General features: G+C 38.9%; 2 protein-coding genes across 2 annotated transcripts; one reads left to right on the plus strand and one right to left on the minus strand.

Annotated features, from left to right (window-relative positions):
- Window positions 1-5,200: 5,200 nt before the first annotated feature.
- Window positions 5,201-7,264, minus strand: K441DRAFT_661773 (uncharacterized protein). The gene has a single exon (XM_067648927.1). The coding sequence runs from the start codon at window positions 6,951-6,953 to the stop codon at window positions 5,637-5,639; it is 1,317 nt and encodes a 438-aa protein (XP_067502920.1). The 5' UTR covers window positions 6,954-7,264; the 3' UTR covers window positions 5,201-5,636.
- A 148-nt stretch (window positions 7,265-7,412) lies between these two features.
- Window positions 7,413-8,418, plus strand: K441DRAFT_661775 (uncharacterized protein). Its single transcript, XM_067648928.1, has 4 exons — window positions 7,413-7,499; window positions 7,554-7,717; window positions 7,769-7,793; window positions 7,852-8,418. Exons 1-4 carry the CDS (start codon window positions 7,482-7,484, stop codon window positions 8,107-8,109), a joined length of 465 nt encoding a protein of 154 aa, XP_067502921.1. The 5' UTR covers window positions 7,413-7,481; the 3' UTR covers window positions 8,110-8,418.
- The last annotated feature ends 9,998 nt before the right edge of the window (window positions 8,419-18,416 follow it).

An 18,416-nucleotide genomic window follows, 5' to 3' on the forward strand; every position in this document is an offset into this window, starting at 1 on the left:
TCCTAAATAACGCATTATGTAAGAGTATATATATTAGGTCCCGCCGCGCTTACAATAAGTTCGCAAGCACTCTTAGTCTTTTTGGCCGTATGGCGACGTGGAGGCGGGCCACGTTACAATTGTGCTTGCGAACTTACTGGGGCTAGGTGTTGTAGGTTTAATCCCCATCGGTTACTTTACTCTAGTACAGTCTAACGCGCATCCGTGCAATAAGGCGTTAGTGGAGATTCTGATTGCTTATATTACTGGGGACTAACTAATATGGTGATACTCTTGGCGTTTAATCCCTGTGGCGCGAACGGGCCGCACAGAGGAATCCCTACGAGCGCTCGAGGACGAGCGCGCAGAGGAGAGGGCAATTGTAAGAGTATATATATTAGGTCCCGCCGCGCTTGCGACAAGTTCGCAAGCACTCTCAGTCTTTTTGGCCGTATGGCGACGTGGAGGCGGGCCACGTTACACATCCACAGCAGCACAAAAATGACCCCTTATGAAGCATTGTTTGGGGTAAAAGCAAATGACCCCTAGAATGTTGAGGATATCGTTCCCAAAAGAGAGGCACTAGTGGTGTCTAAAAGAATTAAGCAAATGAGAATTCGCAGAGAGGAACTCGAAAAGCACTTGCTAAACGCCTAGGCCGTGCAAAAAAGGTACTATAACGAAAAACATATACCGAAAGAATTTAAGATAGGAGACGAAGTCTTACTGTCTATAAAAAATATCCGAATAAAACGCATTAAGAAGAAGCTGGATTACCAGTGGCTCGGACCCTTTAAGATAGTTAAGAAAACTAAAGGAAACTAAGCCTATAAATTGGAATTACCGAAATCTTATCTAATATATCCCATATTTTATGTTTCCTTACTAGAGCTATACCGGAGAAGAGATAGTGCAGAACCGCCCCTACCTAGCGAAATTAATGGGGAACTAGAATGGAATATAGAAGATATTCTAGACTAAAGATGGCGCCAGAAGAAGCGCGAATTTTTAGTTTATTAGGAAGGATACTCCTAGGTATATAACAGTTGGGAACCTAAGAAGTACCTTTAGCTGGGATATAATACCGCAATTAAAACCTTCCTAAGAACTAAAGGTAAAGACTTAGAAATGGTTCTAGATATGCCATAGGTAAAGCAATAGGAAAGACCCTATAAATCAAAACTATAGGATTAAGCATAGGTATTAAGAATGGAAACGTTTCGCTATTATAATAGGGATCCTAGAATTCTATAAGAGGAAGCCTATAGGGATCTACTGGAGAACTACTAGGGATACTATTTAAAGAAGACACTATATAAGAAGGAGCAGTAGCACTATAAGAAGTAGCCTTAGAGATTTAGAAAGATCCCTTAGGAATAAAAGGAAAGTATCTGGCCTAGCACTAGAGATATATAGTAGAGTTAATGGTATAAAGAGGAGCAAAAGGACAGCCTATAAAGAATTAGAAATTTTAAGGAATTATAAGGCACCTATAGAAACACCACCCGTTTATTATATATAGGGATTATAGTAGTGTACTGCGTTTATATGGATTGTTACTAAAGCTTAAAATAAAGGCATCCCTAAAGTATAAAGTTAATTTCTAATAATAGGGCATCCTAGAGGCACCCGAGAGGCACTATATAAAGCTATTCTATAAGAAAAAGGAAAGAGCTAGGTAATAACTTAAACACTAGCAGCAGTAATAGGAGCCTCCTCTTCTATCTTAACGTTATTATTAACGGTATTATTAGCTTCTCTATCCCTAGAAGCATTAGCACTTCTACTAATATTCTTTTTAGAATAACGGGTACTGGAAGGACTAGCATGGGTAGGAGACTAGTAAGGAGAACATTTATCTTAACCTTCGTCGCTATCCTTAGTATCCTTAGGTTCCAAATCGGCGTCTAAGTAGGGATTAGAGAGATATTAGCTAAAGGAGTTAGCATAGTTCCTAAGTAAGTTACTAGAGAAACTTACCTAGCCAGAGTAGCCCGCGTAAAAGTATAAATGTTATTATTAATAAGGACGAGCTGTTTGCATATGCGCTCCTAAATACTATATATCCGAGAACGTTACGTCTCTATAGTAGTGGAAACCCTTATAAAATTAAAGAGTCTATAAGTAAGGGAAGATACCTTCTATCCCCACCTATTACTATTAGGATATTAGTGGAAATCTTAAATAGCGCGTTAGAGCCTATAAGTCTTATACGTATAGATAGCGGGGATTTAATATAATTAGTAAAATCTAGAATAGGACAGAATAGGAAATACTAGGACGTAGGTCTTTCTCCTGCTGCGATAATAGGAGCACTTAAATTTATTTTTGCCGGAGTAAGGCATCTTATAGACGTAAAAAGGATCCTATGTAAGAGTATAAACGCAGTAATAATAGCATTTTAGGGAAACTACTGTAGGAGTAATAGACGCTATCTAGGGCGTCACTAGGAGATTAACGATACTGCCGCCGGTCTAGGGACTATGAGCTATTATAAGAAAATACTCTAAGAAGTTAGTATTGTTATAAGAAGATAAGGTGGGGATCCTATTACTTATAAATGTGTTATAAAAAGAGAATAAAGCAGCTATAAAAGAATAGCTGGAGACACGGAAGCTAAAAGCGGAGATATAGAGGAAACAGTCTGCTAAAAGATAAGACGAATAGTGTTATTAATAAAAAGATGTATAAGAGGCGACAGCTTATAAATTGGAAGAAAATTAAAATAAAGACGTTATTATTAGAATCTATTTTAGGTAAATAGGGATAGTGGCTTATGGACGCGTTACATAGGACAACCTCTAGATCAACTTATAACAAACTCTTATAATAAGAAAGGTAAATCCTATCCAATTTTTATTATTATCATTTTAGTTCCATTATAAAGGCATTATAAGAAACTATAGTAGGAAAAGAGTAGAGGAACTAAGGATAAAGTAAGGTTCTACGCTAGTAAAGAACTAGCTATAAGCCGCATTATAGAGTACCTTTCTACTAAGAATTTCCCTAGTAGTTTTAGCCGGAACTCTATAAAAGCTTAGTAGAGGCAAAGTCTTAGAGGACTAAGACCCTTAAAGGGGAAGTAATTATAACGGAATTCCCTAAAAGGTATATATTAGATAAGATAGAAGGAGGTCTTATCTATATTCCAGAAGGAGGTCTTATCTATATTTTAGAAGGAGGTCTCATTTATATTCCAGAAGGAGGTTTTATCTATATTCCATCTATGTTCTAGAAGACACGGTTAGATAGATAAGGGGCAAAGGGTTTTACTAGCGTCTTAGAAAGATTATATAGGGAGCTAGTTCTCCTCTAGAGAAGAACTAGCGATTAGTCTCTAAATAGAAGTAGTTAGAAGCATTTGTCCTTTAATACGTGAAACTTATTCTACCTTTAACTTACCTTCTATTTACCTTCGACTTACCTTCTACTTATTGGTGACACTATCGATTAGATAATTATACGTTCCGGTTAGGCTAGCCTCTTACACATTATATATTTTTTACCTTTTATATTTAAAAGAACTAATATTATAGGCTTAGGAGTATGCACTTATCTAATTTTATATTAGATCTAAACGCGTTATAAATTAGTTATAAATATAGTTAGGGTATAATTTAGATTTTTATTAACTTACCTATATAGCTTTTTATATATCTGTGCCTCTTAAGTTAAGGACAGCGGTAGGTGGACACCCCCTAATTGATATACGGACACCCCCCAATTGATATATGGACACCCCCCACTGATTAAGTTTAGATCCTTCCTGATTAAGTTAGAATATCACGCGAATTTAAGTTATTTGCATCTGTATTACGAAAATTAAATTATTAAAATCGAATTCTTGTATACCTTGATTGCGTAGTACTCTGTAAGGCGCCGTGTGAACTTACCTAGGTGCTACTGCCTCTGCTTGATGTCTACGAACTGCCTGTCTATAAACTGCCTCCGCGAGTATGCCCGCGCTCCGCCTGCGCCTGCGCCCACGCTCGCGCCTACGCCCGCGCCTATATCTACGCGTAGTATACCTAGTATTCTGTTTGAATGCTGATGGCTTGTAATAAGTTGATGTATTAATGCGAACAGAGCCAGGTAGGTGGCCGCGGCGGCACTTAACAGTTAGAGGCTGGGGTGGGGAAAGGTAAGGCAAATGTGAGGTAGTGTTTTCGGTATGAGCGTGCGACGGTTATGCGACGGTCACGCGACGGTTGCGCATTAATGCAGATGCAGATAACTCAAATTCATGTGATATTCTAACTTAATCAGGAAGGATCTAAACTTAATTAGTGGGGGGTGTTTATGTATTAATTAGGGGGTGTCCGTGTATCAATTAGGGGGTGTCTATTTACCGCTGTCCTAAGTTAATATAGTAAGTATAACCTTTATTTAGCGTCTATGGGTACTCTAAAAGGCTTAAATAATCCTTAATTATAAATATAGTAAGAGAATTAATAGATGCCTTAGTAAGAAATATAATATAAAGAACTTTAGGCTAAATATATTTAGAACCGGATTAGAACGTATTTAGGATATATTAAAAACTTACCTTAATATAATCTTATAGCTATATTTAACTCTCTTCTAGTATATAATCTTCTAACCTAAGGATACTGTCTTCCAAATTAATTTTAAACTTATTTTTATTATTACTAGAGAAATCTAGTAGCTAATAATTATTAAATAAATCTATTTAAATTAGAATATATTCTAAACACGTTATAAATACGTTATAACTAGTTACCTATAATAGTTAGTTCTGTTTTAGAGCCGTAAGGTAAGTTATATAGTGGGATGAGCGATTTAGGCTCGGTTGACCACGTAATCTTATATTTTCAGCTAAGGCTGCCCCGTACAGGGATTATGCATTAGCGCTTATGGTAGACCCACCCTTTAGCGTGGTAAGACCGACCTGCATCCACCTTCCAGCTCACCTTTCCGTCCAAACTCCCTTAAACAGTCCTAATTATGGAACTACTCCTGCCACAATTCGCAGTCAACTCTACGCGAAGACAGCCCCAAGGGTGAACTGGCAGCGAGGCCCAGAACTGGGCCACTTCGTTTAATGAAAGCTGAGAGCTGCCATCCGGGATAAGAGGCAAGTACCCGCCAAAGTGGATCATACCTGTGTTACTACCTGAATTTTGCAAACACGATTAAGGACAGGCGTGACGATTGTTCGCATTTGACCTGTCTCCTTTCCCCCGAGAGAGAGGAGTTTAGTGGCGGTTTGCTTTTTTGTTCTTAGACATTTGCGGTCGAACTAGAGCTGAGAGCGGAACGGAGATATGTATCTTGAACGGGATTCTCTTCATCAGGTGCTCTTCTCGCTCTCTCCTCGCTCTAACAACCCAAGGCAGTGACATATCAAATTTGCCAGTCATGTCGTTAGTACGGGTTATGTTCAATATGCTGATCGGGACTGCGTTCCTAGGGGAGCTCTTCCGAAAGGATTCGTGCATTCCTGGAGAGACGGATGCAGGCTTCAGCGGAAGAGATCCACCAAGTGCTGGATCGGGTAGCCATGGTTGCCACTAGCTATTTAACTGAAATGTCTCACAGTCTTGGGTGCCTGCTTGATTGGCACTGCCTACAAATGGTACTGCAGTTCAACATTAGGCAAGCCCTGCGCCCAAGGATCCATTGCCCTCCAAGTTCCACTACTTTGGCGGTCCTACGTATGCTGCATCGTAGAGATATCCCCATTGATCATCGATGGAAATCACTGATGCCTCAGCTATTGTAATGGTTCCGAGTTTCACGCCAGTAAATTTACAATTAAGAAAGTCGCTTGCGAACGTCCCGGACAACGCGCATCCTCCTTTTCCACCGAAAGTCATCGAACACTGATATTCATCTGAGTCATGTTCCATGTATCCTTCGCCTCCGTTCCCCCTTCCCCTCCAGCGATAGTTCCAGGCCGCGCGGTCAGGTGATGGTTTTGTGTACAGGGGAATAAGAAAGGAATCCCAAGCCGGTCTCTTTCGTTTTCGTCCAACAGATGGAGTTGGAAGACTCGGTGTTGCTGGGTCTTCAAATCGAAGCCAGCCTTTGACAGTATGGAAGTCGAATTCTCCAAACATCTGCGATACCTTGGTTCCATTGACCCGATAGATCCTCAGGGTCGGCGGCTCGTTACCATAGTAGTCGCGGTCGTGGAAGTCCGGGCAAGTAACCTTCCATACACCTGTCACATCCCATTCTCCCTGTTTGGCGGCCAGGTCGGCAACAGAGGCCTGCAGCCTTGCCTCTTCCCTTGCCTCCGCGTCTCGAGCTGCCTTCTCTTTCTCTTCGTGTTGCATCTCTTGTGCTAGAATTCGATCTTCCCTCTCCCGTCTGAGCGCGGCAGCTTTGGCGTCCACATCAGCAAGAGTGCGCCCGACGATAATCCATTGAGAGTCGAAGTCGTGGGAGTAAGTCTGAGAATGGATCCATTCGAAATGAAGGCCAATTTTCTGCGCCGCAAACCCAAGGCCTTGGCAGTCCCTCTTGAATACGGAGACGGCCGTCGCATCATTGTCGATGAAGATTGGCTTCAGACGATCGATGCCATTCTGCTCGTCCTTGAGTTTTTGATCACGGTACTGCTGGAGCGCTCTTCGTTGGTTGACGTCCTCCTGAGCTTTCCATTCGACTTTCGCTTTTTTCTCCAACTCGACGAGTTCATTGATCATGGTATTTGGCCCGGATCTCAACCGCGCTTGAACTTCTCCCATGCCGCCAGAAATCGTAAGACCGCGAAACGCGCATTGAGCACGCCACCAGTCTATGCTCTTCTGTTTCTTTCCCCGTGATTTGCTCTTATTGATGACGCCGCTGTTGAAAACAATGGGAAGGTAATCCGACAAGTCAGCCTGGAAGCTGGCGCCGCTTCTTTCAAAATGATAACCATCATACGTGTACTTCAGACGGTTGTGAGTGAGCGTGACTACAGTGTACACATCGAACTTGGGAATCTCCTCTTCGGAGTCGGCCATAGTCGATCTGTTGTGGTTGAAGATGCTTGATTGATTAACTAGCTCAGGGGCTCGTATATATATATGTAGATACGCCACACACGTGATACACAACACGATCGATGGGTGGGTGTAGCTGTGCCGCTGTGATTGGAGACAGAGTTTGAGAGCGAGTCGGTGGCAGTTGTGTGTTTTCGTGCGATTTGAAAGCCGATGTGTCTATGGGTGACTGGGTGGGTTGCTCGCCCATCAGCTTCTTTCTTTGCTTCTTTCGAAGATGGTTGCCATGGGATATCCCGCGAGGCCGGCCCGAAGGCCCCGATGCGCCCCCGATGCCCCCCGATAGGACGCCATCTTTTGCTGAGGTGCACTAAAACGCGAATCGCCCAAACGCGTCGCTCAAACGCGGCACCCGAACGCGTCGCCCAATAATATCCCAAGAATAGCCCCTGAATTACCTTTCTTCAGGGCATGCGAGGTCCAGAATCGGTATTTACCTGCGTACTTCGTTCCAACCACCACCAAAATCTTCCAACTCCAGACACAAGTATGGCGGAATCACGGAAGGAAAGTTTTTCGCTCTTTTCATCCATTGCTTGCCGTCCTAACTTTGCTCTGCAGCGCAGCTCAGCAACCCACGAACAAGAAAGCTCAAAACCCGCTGCCAAGAAAGCAAGGACGGCGACCTCGAAAGCAAAGAAGGCAGCCAAGGAGGTTGGAACATGCTCCTTGAACAAGAAGCAGATCGGAGACCGCGTGAAGGAGTCGCTAGCGTTGCAGAAATAGTACGTACTCGGCAGTGGTAGCTCGGTGTGGATCGTACTGACCATGTTCAGTCACATTCCTCGCATGTGGTTCGAGGTGAGGAGCTTCTGATGTTGTGCTACTGTAGCCCAACGCTCATTTTCTGCCTTTCTAGATGAAAATGGATCTACCGTTCTTCCGGTCATTCTTCGTCGACAACGACAATCTTACTCAGCCATTGACTGTCGTGCCGGAAACGTTCGATGAGAGCACACCCGCTGTTATCATAGAAATGGGCTACCGAGCGGCAGGGGAATTACTGGGCGTGACCAAAGTAAAGGGGGGCAATCGAATGGAAACGACACGTCTCGCAGCGATGTGCGTGATCTTTCGGCCCAAGGAGGGGAAGTGTGCGGTATGGTTGACGGTTTGATAACCGAAATACACCGAAGACTACACGCTCACCCTTTCGCCGCGTTTCCAGCGAAATTTGACCCATGCGATGCTATTGTACTAATACTACCTACCTAAGTTCACTTAGGTACCTGAGGTTAAAGTTTGGACGCTGTTAGCTATACTAAACGATACGCGTACACCCCCCAATTAATACGCATACACCCCCCACCTAAACAAGCTTAGATCCTTCCACTTCAAGTTAGAATATCACGTGTGTTTGACTTGTATGCATCTGCGTCGCGAAAATCAAACTTTCAAAATGCAACTTCTATAACTGTACCACCAGAATTAAGTCTTAATTTCAACTATAGTACATCTTATAGAGTTCAAATCAAAGCTAAAATGCGCCAAAGGACCCCTCAGCAAAATTCTCCTAAAAGGGCAAGGCCCCACGACCTCCGTAAGCCTGTTGAATACTGCCGCTAACACCTTGCAAGTCATCTGCGGTAGCATCTTAACTTCCACCACCATTCTCACCACCTATAATACTCCCTATAATACCACCTACTTGCTCCTAAGTTGATTAATTAGATTGCGCAGCGATCTGTAAGGCAGTACGCGAACTGATTTAACTGCTGCCACCTCTGCTTGTCGTCTGCGAGCTGCCTCCGCGGGCACGCCCGCGCCCACGGGTGGTGTATCCAGTATTTTGCTCAAATGCTAAGGGCTCGCGACGAGTTGAGGTATCAATGCGACGTCTATTTGTAGAGACAGCTATAGAGCCAGCCGGGCGGCCGCGGCCGCGCTCAATAGCTAGAGGCTCTTAGATAAGAAGCAGAGGATCAATAGGTGGGCCAGTAGGAGGATCTAGTAGAGGGCAATCGAACCACCAGTGTACGTCTATTTTAGTGAGCTATATTTTTAGTACTAACGTGGCGCTTCGGTGTAGCTGCCTGTGGAGAGTATCCCTTCGCCTGGTAAAATGTGTCCTACGGTTATCGATAAGAGCCGACCAATAGGATCTGTAGTATTAAAGCTCCGTGATCAAATCTACGAGCTTATAGAAGTCGTCAATTTCAGTATACAATTGGTATATACACTCAATCTTTGGATTTGAGTCGCTCAATATGAGGAAGCCAATAGCCGTCCTTCCTACAAAACGGTATACGGCAAACAGAACAGCCGTATAGAGTTCTTGGAGCTCTGCGAGGCCTCTTCCAATCCTTACTATTGCGAGGTTTGCGAGTAGTATTTAGTAAAAGATCTAAGAGAGGCTTCCTGTGTCCTCTATATTGTGTTTAAGTCTTCCTACCGGCTTCGATATAAGCAGAGCAGTACTTCTGCTTACGCCGCGTAAACAGCTTATAATCCTCCATAGGGTACCATAAAATATCACTTATAGAGTATCGCAATGGCCTCTCCCGAATATACACTCGCCGGCGAGTTCACTGCTTAAAGAGAGCCTACCGAAGGTCCTTCCGGAACTGCTTATGCGTATCACGATAAGCATTAGATGATCGGTATAAGGAGAGTAGAAAGTAATTAACGAGTATAATGTTAAGTAGGAAGTGCCATAGAGGCTTCTAAGTCTTTACATAAGGCCTCTAAGTATTATAATAAGATCGTCTTTAGTTTGCAAGATCTACGCCCAATATATAGTAATTATAGTTGTCTATAAAGGTAGGAATTAGTAACTCTTTAACGACGGCGTTACCGAATACCTTACGAGTTTATTTGGCAGAGCTGGCAGTAAGAGTAGGGCGCCTGCGAGTAGTGGTAATAGATTTCCAATTTATAGTAAATATATAACGTTAGTCAAAAATTGAATTAAGAGGCAAGCTGTATATCTTACCGTCGTCAACTGTGCTTATAAAAAGAACGATTTAGGCGTCCTTCTAAGCGAACTCCATCACCTTTAAGTCCTTTAAGGTTGCTCCGTAGAGTACGCCCTATAGTATTTAGGCTGTATAATAGAGCTTAAGGTAAAAGAGTCTCTCGTCAATTTACTCGGTAGGTACCTTCCTTTTAGTGCCTCCACCGTCAATTAAGACATCGCCTTTAGCGTTACCTAATTTCTCGCGCTTAGTTTTAGTAGTTTAAACGGTACCTACGCCTCCAATTCCTAATTAGCGAAGCCTAGTAAGAAGCTTAACACTTATAAATAGATTATCGATCTAAACTATGTGCCTCCCTAGAGGGTAGAGAGGCTTATTTATATCTATATTGCGCTAAGTAAGTAGATTAAGTATAACTACCTGCGTCTTTAAAAAACCTTTCTCCTTAGTAAATATAGCATTAATATTACGAGGCCTTATAGGGATACTACGGTAGACCTAGCCCAGAATAAAGCCACCAATGCGGCCCACTAGACGGGATAAGCTCAAGAGGATGGCGGCCGCTATCTCAGGGACAGACACACGGCCAATGGACTTATCTGAAGCGCAGTATAAGAGAAGTAGAAGGGCTGGGGTACAAGAGGCGTTTAAGGAGCGGTGGAAAAGGGAATGGGAAAAGTACCAGAGCACGCTCACCCACTATACGACGGCCCAGGCCGAGCCATGGAACAAGGAAGTCTTTAAACGCCACGCGAGGCTTATAAAGGTAGAGAGCACGATTAATACGCTGCTCAGAACCAAGTATATAGGGCTTAACAGATACCTCTACTACTGAAAAGTACCAGGGCACCTAACCCCGGCCTGCCTATGCGGCCACAGCCAACAATCGATGATATACGTAGTGGTGTTCTGCCCTAGACACGCTGCTGGCCGGGCGGAAATGTATTACTATGCTAGAATATTCTTATATAAAGAGCTCCTAACTAAGCTAAAGGCTACTAAGGCAGTTGCGGACTGGTTTATGCAGATAAACCTCCTACTGTACCTTTTATTTGCTAAAGAGCTGGCTAGGGTAAAGAGAGGAGGCTAAGAAGTGCTTTAAGAGGCGGAGAATAAATACTATAGGGATAGCAGAATATAGCAGAATTTTGCAGATAGCAACCTAGCAGAAGTTAGCAGAACTTATTAACCTGGCAGAATTTGGCAGAATTTAGTAACCTAATAGAAGTTAGCAGAATTTTAGCAACCTAATAAAATTTAGCAGAGTTTTAGCAACCTAACAGAATTTAGTAGAGTTTTGGCAACCTAATAAAATTTAGCAGAATCTCGGCAACCTAGCAGAATCTAATAACCTAATAAAAGTTAGCAGAACTTTGGCAACCTAGCAGAATTTAATAAAATTTAGTAACCTAGTAGAATTTAGTAAAGGTTAATATCCTAATAGAACTTAATAAAACTTAGCAAGGTATAGAGCTGCGTACGTTAACGTAGATATAAATAACGGAACCTTTTATACCACTATTAGCCTTATAGGCCACCGGCCTACGCCCTACCTAGATAACTAGAGTAGCCAGGAATAGAACCTAGGCCCTAGCTATACACCCCACCGGATAGACCCAGGAGTACGCATTAAGATGGCTTTTCTATAGCGCCTTAAAAAGACATCTATTTGTGCTTAGCAGTTACTAATTAGAAGAGAGGCTATATAGGCCGTATAATAAGCCATATAGGCCGTATAATAAGAGAAGGAGAGGTTTTATCCGGCCCCAGTGGTACGGTTCCCCTCTTATACATATATATATATATATACCTATATAGACCCGCTGCATAGACCCTAATGGGAGCCACAACAGCGTAATTGAATATTATAATATAACATAACATAACATACGGTAGACCTATAAATAAGTTAGGTATATAGATAAATAAATTAACAAGCTCGAACTATAAAGTGTTACCTAATAAATTAACTTTAATTATATTTTAAGAATTACTATAAAGAGAGAACTATCTACGGTAGGGACTAAAGGTCCTTAAATATATAACCGTACTCCTAGTAAACCTCCTTGCTTTATAATATACGTATACTCTATATACTCTATCGCAGATCTTATAGATCCTATAGATTATATAGATTACATTATATAACTTCACTTACTACTCTTTATTACATAGTTCTACGGGCTCCATTATAGACCGTGCTTTAATTATCCAATAAGATGCTTCTAACTCCTCTCCTAGTAGTCGTAATATTATACTTATAGGGTCCGTAATACTATCCCCCTCCTCTTTATCTTCGTCCTTAAAGATATCCCATATCTCTAAGTCGTTAGTTAGAGGTGTAATGCCCCTTTATTTAATTTAGTCTTTTTGTAACTTATTATACCTAAGGCTCCTTCTTCTTCTTCTACTATCCGTTATACCCGTACAGTAGCTGCGATATTGTCCTTAGGCGAGGTTATAGCAATTCCTTATTCTCGCTATTTAAAAGAGGGTTTAGTCTATGTTATGCTAGCAAGTCTATTATCGTGCTAACCTTCCTCCTATTCTGAGTGTAGAAAAACGAACATTTAATTATCCTATAATGTTTGTTTGATTTCTAATACGGAATATACACGTCGTATTATTATTTATAACCTTTAAGTTCCCTAATTAATTTGTTATAGGGTCTTGTATTTAATCTATTGCTACAAAGCTTAATAATAAGCTCTTGCTCACTCTAGCTAAGTTACATTATTCTTAGGATAGGGAGTAGGAAATCGCTACTGCTTAGTAATAGGCCACTAACGCCTGTCTGGCTGCGTCTGCTCGGCTAATAGTAGTCTTAGTAAAACTTAGCAGGATTTAGTAAAACTTGGCGGAATATAGCACAATACAGTAGATTGCCGTTAGATTGTTATAGATTGTAGCAACTTACGATCTTGTAGTCGGTCTCTAATTCCTAAGTTAGTGGAAATAGGTGGACGTATATAAGGTATTACAGAGGTGTCCCATAACACTTAGATAAAATACCTAGATTAAAATCTATATTTATCCCACTATTTCTTTAGGGTAGAAATTATACTATAAGTAGGAAGGCTATAGGTGTATATATATAGGGTATTTAAATAAGAGTAGGGGTAGAATTATATTATTTTTACGGCACTTGCAAATTTAAAAGGAAGTATAGTATAAGCGGTAAATAGGGTAAGATAGGTAATTAGGATACTCCTATATAGGAGTCTTAAAGTAGTAACCTAATGGTATTTTTTCTCCCGTTAATATAGTATGGGCGTACTACCTAGAGAGGTATACTCCGTATTACCACTTACGTTTAGCTTAGAGGTTTTTTATACCTATATTATGGCAGTAGTCTATATACACCTTAATTAGGACCGCATTAGACATTAATTAAGAATTAAGAATAATATTTAATCGAGGTATGGACATATTAAGAGAGACACGTAAGCCTATATTATTAGATTGCCTATAAATAAGAATCTAAAGTTAGAGAAAGAAAAGAGAAAGAAGAAGAGCAGCACTATTTAAAGTAGGGTTCTTTTATACGGTCCTCTAGTTACGTAACTATATATCTCTACTAAGCTCTACTAAGTATTACGGCACTGACCTAACGCATACTGTTTTATACTGTCTCGTACTATCTTATACTATTTCCTACTATTAGCTAGCCTACTACTAGCGCCTTAGCGGCTGGCCCTACTATTTGTATACAATACCCCCTTTTACCTTCTTCTCCTCTTTATACCATAACGTAGTTATTTAGTCTACTTTATTACAGCACCGTAACAGTTTATAGTATCCCTAATTACGCCCTATTACAACCTTTATTTTTTCCTAGTCTATTATTTCTATTTTCCCAGCGTAATTGCAACCTAGCGCAATTAATAATACTATACTATAAGTCCTAGATAACCCCAGTACAGTTATAAACAATCTTAGTACTATAGCCAGCCTTATAGACCTTAATTGCCTTATATAGATCCCTTAAAATAGGCAACTATAATATAGATAATACCCCATCGGCGAATATACGCGAAGCACTCGCCTGCCTTTTTAATACCTCCTATACCCACATTGCCTAGGCAATTAGGAGTAGCCCAGAGTACCTTAAAAACCTTAATATAGCAGGAACCTTCTAGCACCTCTTTATATATATAACTTTTCTAACTAGTATTAAGAGTAGTCTTTAAGCCGTTTATAATAAAGGCCAAACTATAAGGTCCTAACTTAAAGAAGCTCAGCATAAAATTAACTCCCTTAAGACGCTTAAACTACGTATATAATAATACGAATAGTAAGCCTTTATAAATACTTAGACTATACAAAGTCTAAGCCTTTAGATTACTATACTTACCCAGACTATTACCGATAAGAATACCGCTACTAGATCTCCTTTTTTAACTAAGCCCTATAGAAAAAAGTGTAAAGTAAAAAGATTTAACCCTATTTAATAGCAAGGGATCACTAACTAAAAAGTAAGAAATTTTTAAAATATAGGAAATAAAGATTTAAGGCGTTTTCCGGAGGAATATAAAGTGCTTTAAGACCCTAATGGGCGAAGTCCTCTATATATTAGATATGCTAATAGATAAAGCTTATAACTATATTAAGCATGGCCTTAATATGCTACGCATATACCTAAATAACTTAAGTAAATAGACCTTCTCTAACTAAGAGTCTATATTTATGTATATAAGGAAGTACTATAAGACTATAGATATAACCTAAGCAGCTAAAAATAAGCTAGATACCTTAAGCTAAGGTAAGCGTAACTACTAGCCCTAGAAAGTAGAGCTTAATAAGTTAATAATTAAAGTAAATAAGACTAAGGAACAAAAAGTAGATCTACTTAAGAAGAATATTTCCTCTAAAATAAAGGACCTAGCCCTTACCCTTAGCCGTAAGATTAGTAATACTAACTATAAAGGCTAAAGTAAGTAGATAAATATATTTACTTATAACCTTTAGAACTATACCTACTATATTAAGCTAAATACCGCTAAGCTAAGTACCGCTAGCGGCTATTAACCTATATTACCGTAGAATAACCTAATAAACCTTAACGCCGTTAAGTTTAGTAGTAGTAGTAATAGTCTCCCTAATAATGTTTAAAGATATTATATGGATAATAGACTTTATATAGCGTGTAGTTAACCTAGCTACTAGAAAAATGCTTATAACCTTTAAAAGAACCTAAATCCCCTTCTAATACTACCGCGTTAACCTCTTTCTAGCCGCGGCAGATTCTTTAACAAAGGGGATAGTAATTAAGGCGGTAACTGTAGATAAGGACGTAGGTTTAGATATAGAAACCTACCCCTATAATTTCTCTCCCTAATATAGCCTTAGCTAATAGTCTCGTACGTAAACTATAAATAAGTACTTTATACTACTACTAATTATAAGACCGGTTATATTATTAGTAAAGTACCCTTTAGTATATATACACCGTTAAAGACCAACACGTTAAAATATACTAGCTAAGACCATAGCTACTAGCCAAGCCCTATAATTTAGCTATTAAAAGGCTAACCCTTAGACTAAGTTGCCTTTAAGGGTTAGAACTATANAGGGAGGAGGATAAAAGGATTAGATCTATACTACTAGATTAGTTAGACCTTATTTTAAGCTAGCTACTATTTAATTTTAGAATAGTAAATAGTAATAGGAATACTATCCTTATTTAAATCTACCTCTCCTTACCGCGTAACCTACTCCTATAAGTTCTTATTAAAATAGTAAGCCTTATTAACACTAGTAGTATAGCACTAGTGTTTATAAATAAAGACTTAATTATAAAAAAGCACAATATTATAATAAAAAGACTTCTAGTTTTAAAACCACTCCGCCTTACTAATAGACTCCCATCTAGGTTTATTACCCACTACTTTATAGTAATAATAATAATTAGCTACTATATAGAATCTATACTCTTCTATATTATAGAATTATTACCCTCTATACTAGTAATTCTTAGAATGCCCTAGCTTAAAAAGCATAACCTAAGGGCAGACTTCCCCGCCCTAGAGCTTAAGTTTAACTCCGATTACTATGCCTATAACCATCTCCTATAGCACATTCCTAACTATAACTAAGTAGTACCACGCAGACGTATTACATAGCTAACACTTAGATACCGTCAGCTAATAGTAAAAGAGGTGCCTAATACTAGTAAGCTAATATACGTAGTAAATTAAGTAGAGATTCTAGAAGACTAGACTACCGCTTTATCCCTTAAAAAATAAATACCGCTAAAACCACAAGTCCCCTATATATACTCGCTTAACCTAAGTTAACTAATAAAACACCTAACCCTAAGTTATTTGCTATACGTATATATAACCACACGTATAATAGCTAAGGGCGTTATAGCTAAGACTAAAACTAGAGTAATTAAGACCTCCCTTTTATAACGCCTAACCTTACACCTATCTCCCGCGCGTACTATATAGGGCCACCGCCTTATTTCCGCCCCCCTAGGCTAACTAAGCTATACTAGCCTAGCTATAGCACTAGAGAACTAAACACACCCTAACATAGACGATATTAGATGCACTTATACCATTAATTTCACCTAGTTCTATAAATAAAAAAATGTAAAGGTAATAAGGATTTATATAGCGGAGCTAGTAAAACTAGTTAAATAAAAAGAGTATTAATAGCTGCTTAAGGAGCTGCCTATAGGCCTAATAGAAGTACTAAACCTATTAAAAAGGTCTTTCCGCTAGCTAGTAAAAGGTAATTATATAATAAATAAAGCCCGTAAAGCGCTACCCCTTTATTTTTATAACTTCTTTAAGATAAACCTAAAAATAAAGTCTGAGTCTCTATGCCGAAAGATAGTTAATACTAATATTAAGAAATTTTTAAAAGGCAAACTAGGATTAACCCGTAAAGATATTTTATAATACTTATTAAAAGAGTTTCGCGAATATATTAAATACTTCCTCTCTAAAAATATAGATAAGCTACCCCCTTACTAACTATAGGACTATTAAATTAAGATTATACCTAAAAAGTAGGCCCCGTATTATAAAAATAAACCACTTTTACCTACTAAACTTAGTTATATAAAGAAGTGGATTAATAAGATGCTAGATAAGGGTTTTATCCGCGAATTAACCTTACCAGTTACTGCACTACTTCTCCTTACTACAAAACCTAGTGGCGGTATATAAATTTACTATAACTACTAAGGCCTAAATATAGTTACTATTAAGAATTAGTATCTATTACTATTAGTCCGTAAAATACTTAATGCACTCTATAGTGCTAAGTACTTTACTAAGCTTAATATAATTACTACGTTTAACTAAATCCGGATTACGGAAGGCTATAAATAGCTTATAGCATTTATTACCCGGTTTAGGCTCTATAAAATATTAGTTATACTATTTAGTCTTTATAACGCATCCGCTATATTTTAAAACTATATTAACTATATTCTATATAACGCCCTTAATAACTACTACACTACGTATCTTAATAATGTCCTTATCTTTTTAAAAATATACGTTAAGTATATAAAATATATAAATAAAATTATCTAGAGACTTAGTAATGCTAGACTCCAGATTAATATTAATAAGTCTAAGTTTTATGCTACTAAAATAAAATACCTTAGCTTAATTATCTTAACTAATAGCATAACTATAGACCCTAAGAAGGTATAGGCCTTATAGAAATAGAAGGACCTAACGTTAGTTAAGGAACTATAGCAATTTCTTAACTTTACAAACTTCTATTAACGATTTATTTAAGGCTACTTTAAGGTAGTTAAGCCTATAACTAGGCTACTAAAGAAGAGTATTAGCTAGTTATAGGGCCCTAACTAAATATAGGCGTTCTAGACCCTAAAAATAGCGTTTATTATAGTACCGGTCTTAGCGTATTACGACTATATAAAGAAGACTATAGTAGAGATAGACGCCTTAAACTAGGCTTTAGGTAGAATGCTCTATTAAGCCAATAAAAGTAATAAGCTTAAGCTAGTCGCATTCTTCTTTACTAAGCACTTAGCCCCTAAATATAACTATAAAATATATAATAAGGAGCTCCTAGCAATTATTAAGGCACTAAAAGAATAGTGCCCTAAACTATAAGGAACTAAGTAGCCGTTTAAAATTATTACGGACTATAAAAACCTCTAGACCTTTATAATAATAAAATAATTAAACTAGCGCTAAGTCCGCTAGGCTAAGTTTCCTTCCTAATTTAACTTTATTATTACCTATAGGCTTAGTACTAAAGCTATAATCCTAGACGCTCTTAGCCACCTCCTAGGCGTTATACCTGCTAATACTAATAACAAATATCTATAATACCAAGACCGCGTTATCTTACTACTAAAGAAAGTCGACCCTATTATCCTAAAAGAGCTACTAAGCGAATCCCAAGACCAGAATATTAAAGACTTTATTGTAGTAATAGACCCAGAGCCTAAGAAAAAACCCTTAAGGAGCTTATTAAGAATGCCTATATAGAAAATAAACTCGCTAAGAATATATTA

The sequence above is a fragment of the Cenococcum geophilum genome (assembly GCF_001692895.1).
Source record: "Cenococcum geophilum 1.58 unplaced genomic scaffold K441scaffold_27, whole genome shotgun sequence".
Taxonomy (NCBI): Eukaryota; Fungi; Ascomycota; class Dothideomycetes; order Gloniales; family Gloniaceae; genus Cenococcum; species Cenococcum geophilum.

Coding starts and splice junctions, on each gene's coding strand:
- K441DRAFT_661773 (XM_067648927.1), bottom strand. CDS start 6,953: ATGGCCGACTCCGAAGAGGAGATTCCCAAGTTCGATGTGTACACTGTA.
- K441DRAFT_661775 (XM_067648928.1), top strand. Junction 7,718..7,768: donor TCGCTAGCGTTGCAGAAATA/GTACGTACTCGG, acceptor GACCATGTTCAG/TCACATTCCTCGCATGTGGT. Junction 7,794..7,851: donor TTCCTCGCATGTGGTTCGAG/GTGAGGAGCTTC, acceptor CTGCCTTTCTAG/ATGAAAATGGATCTACCGTT.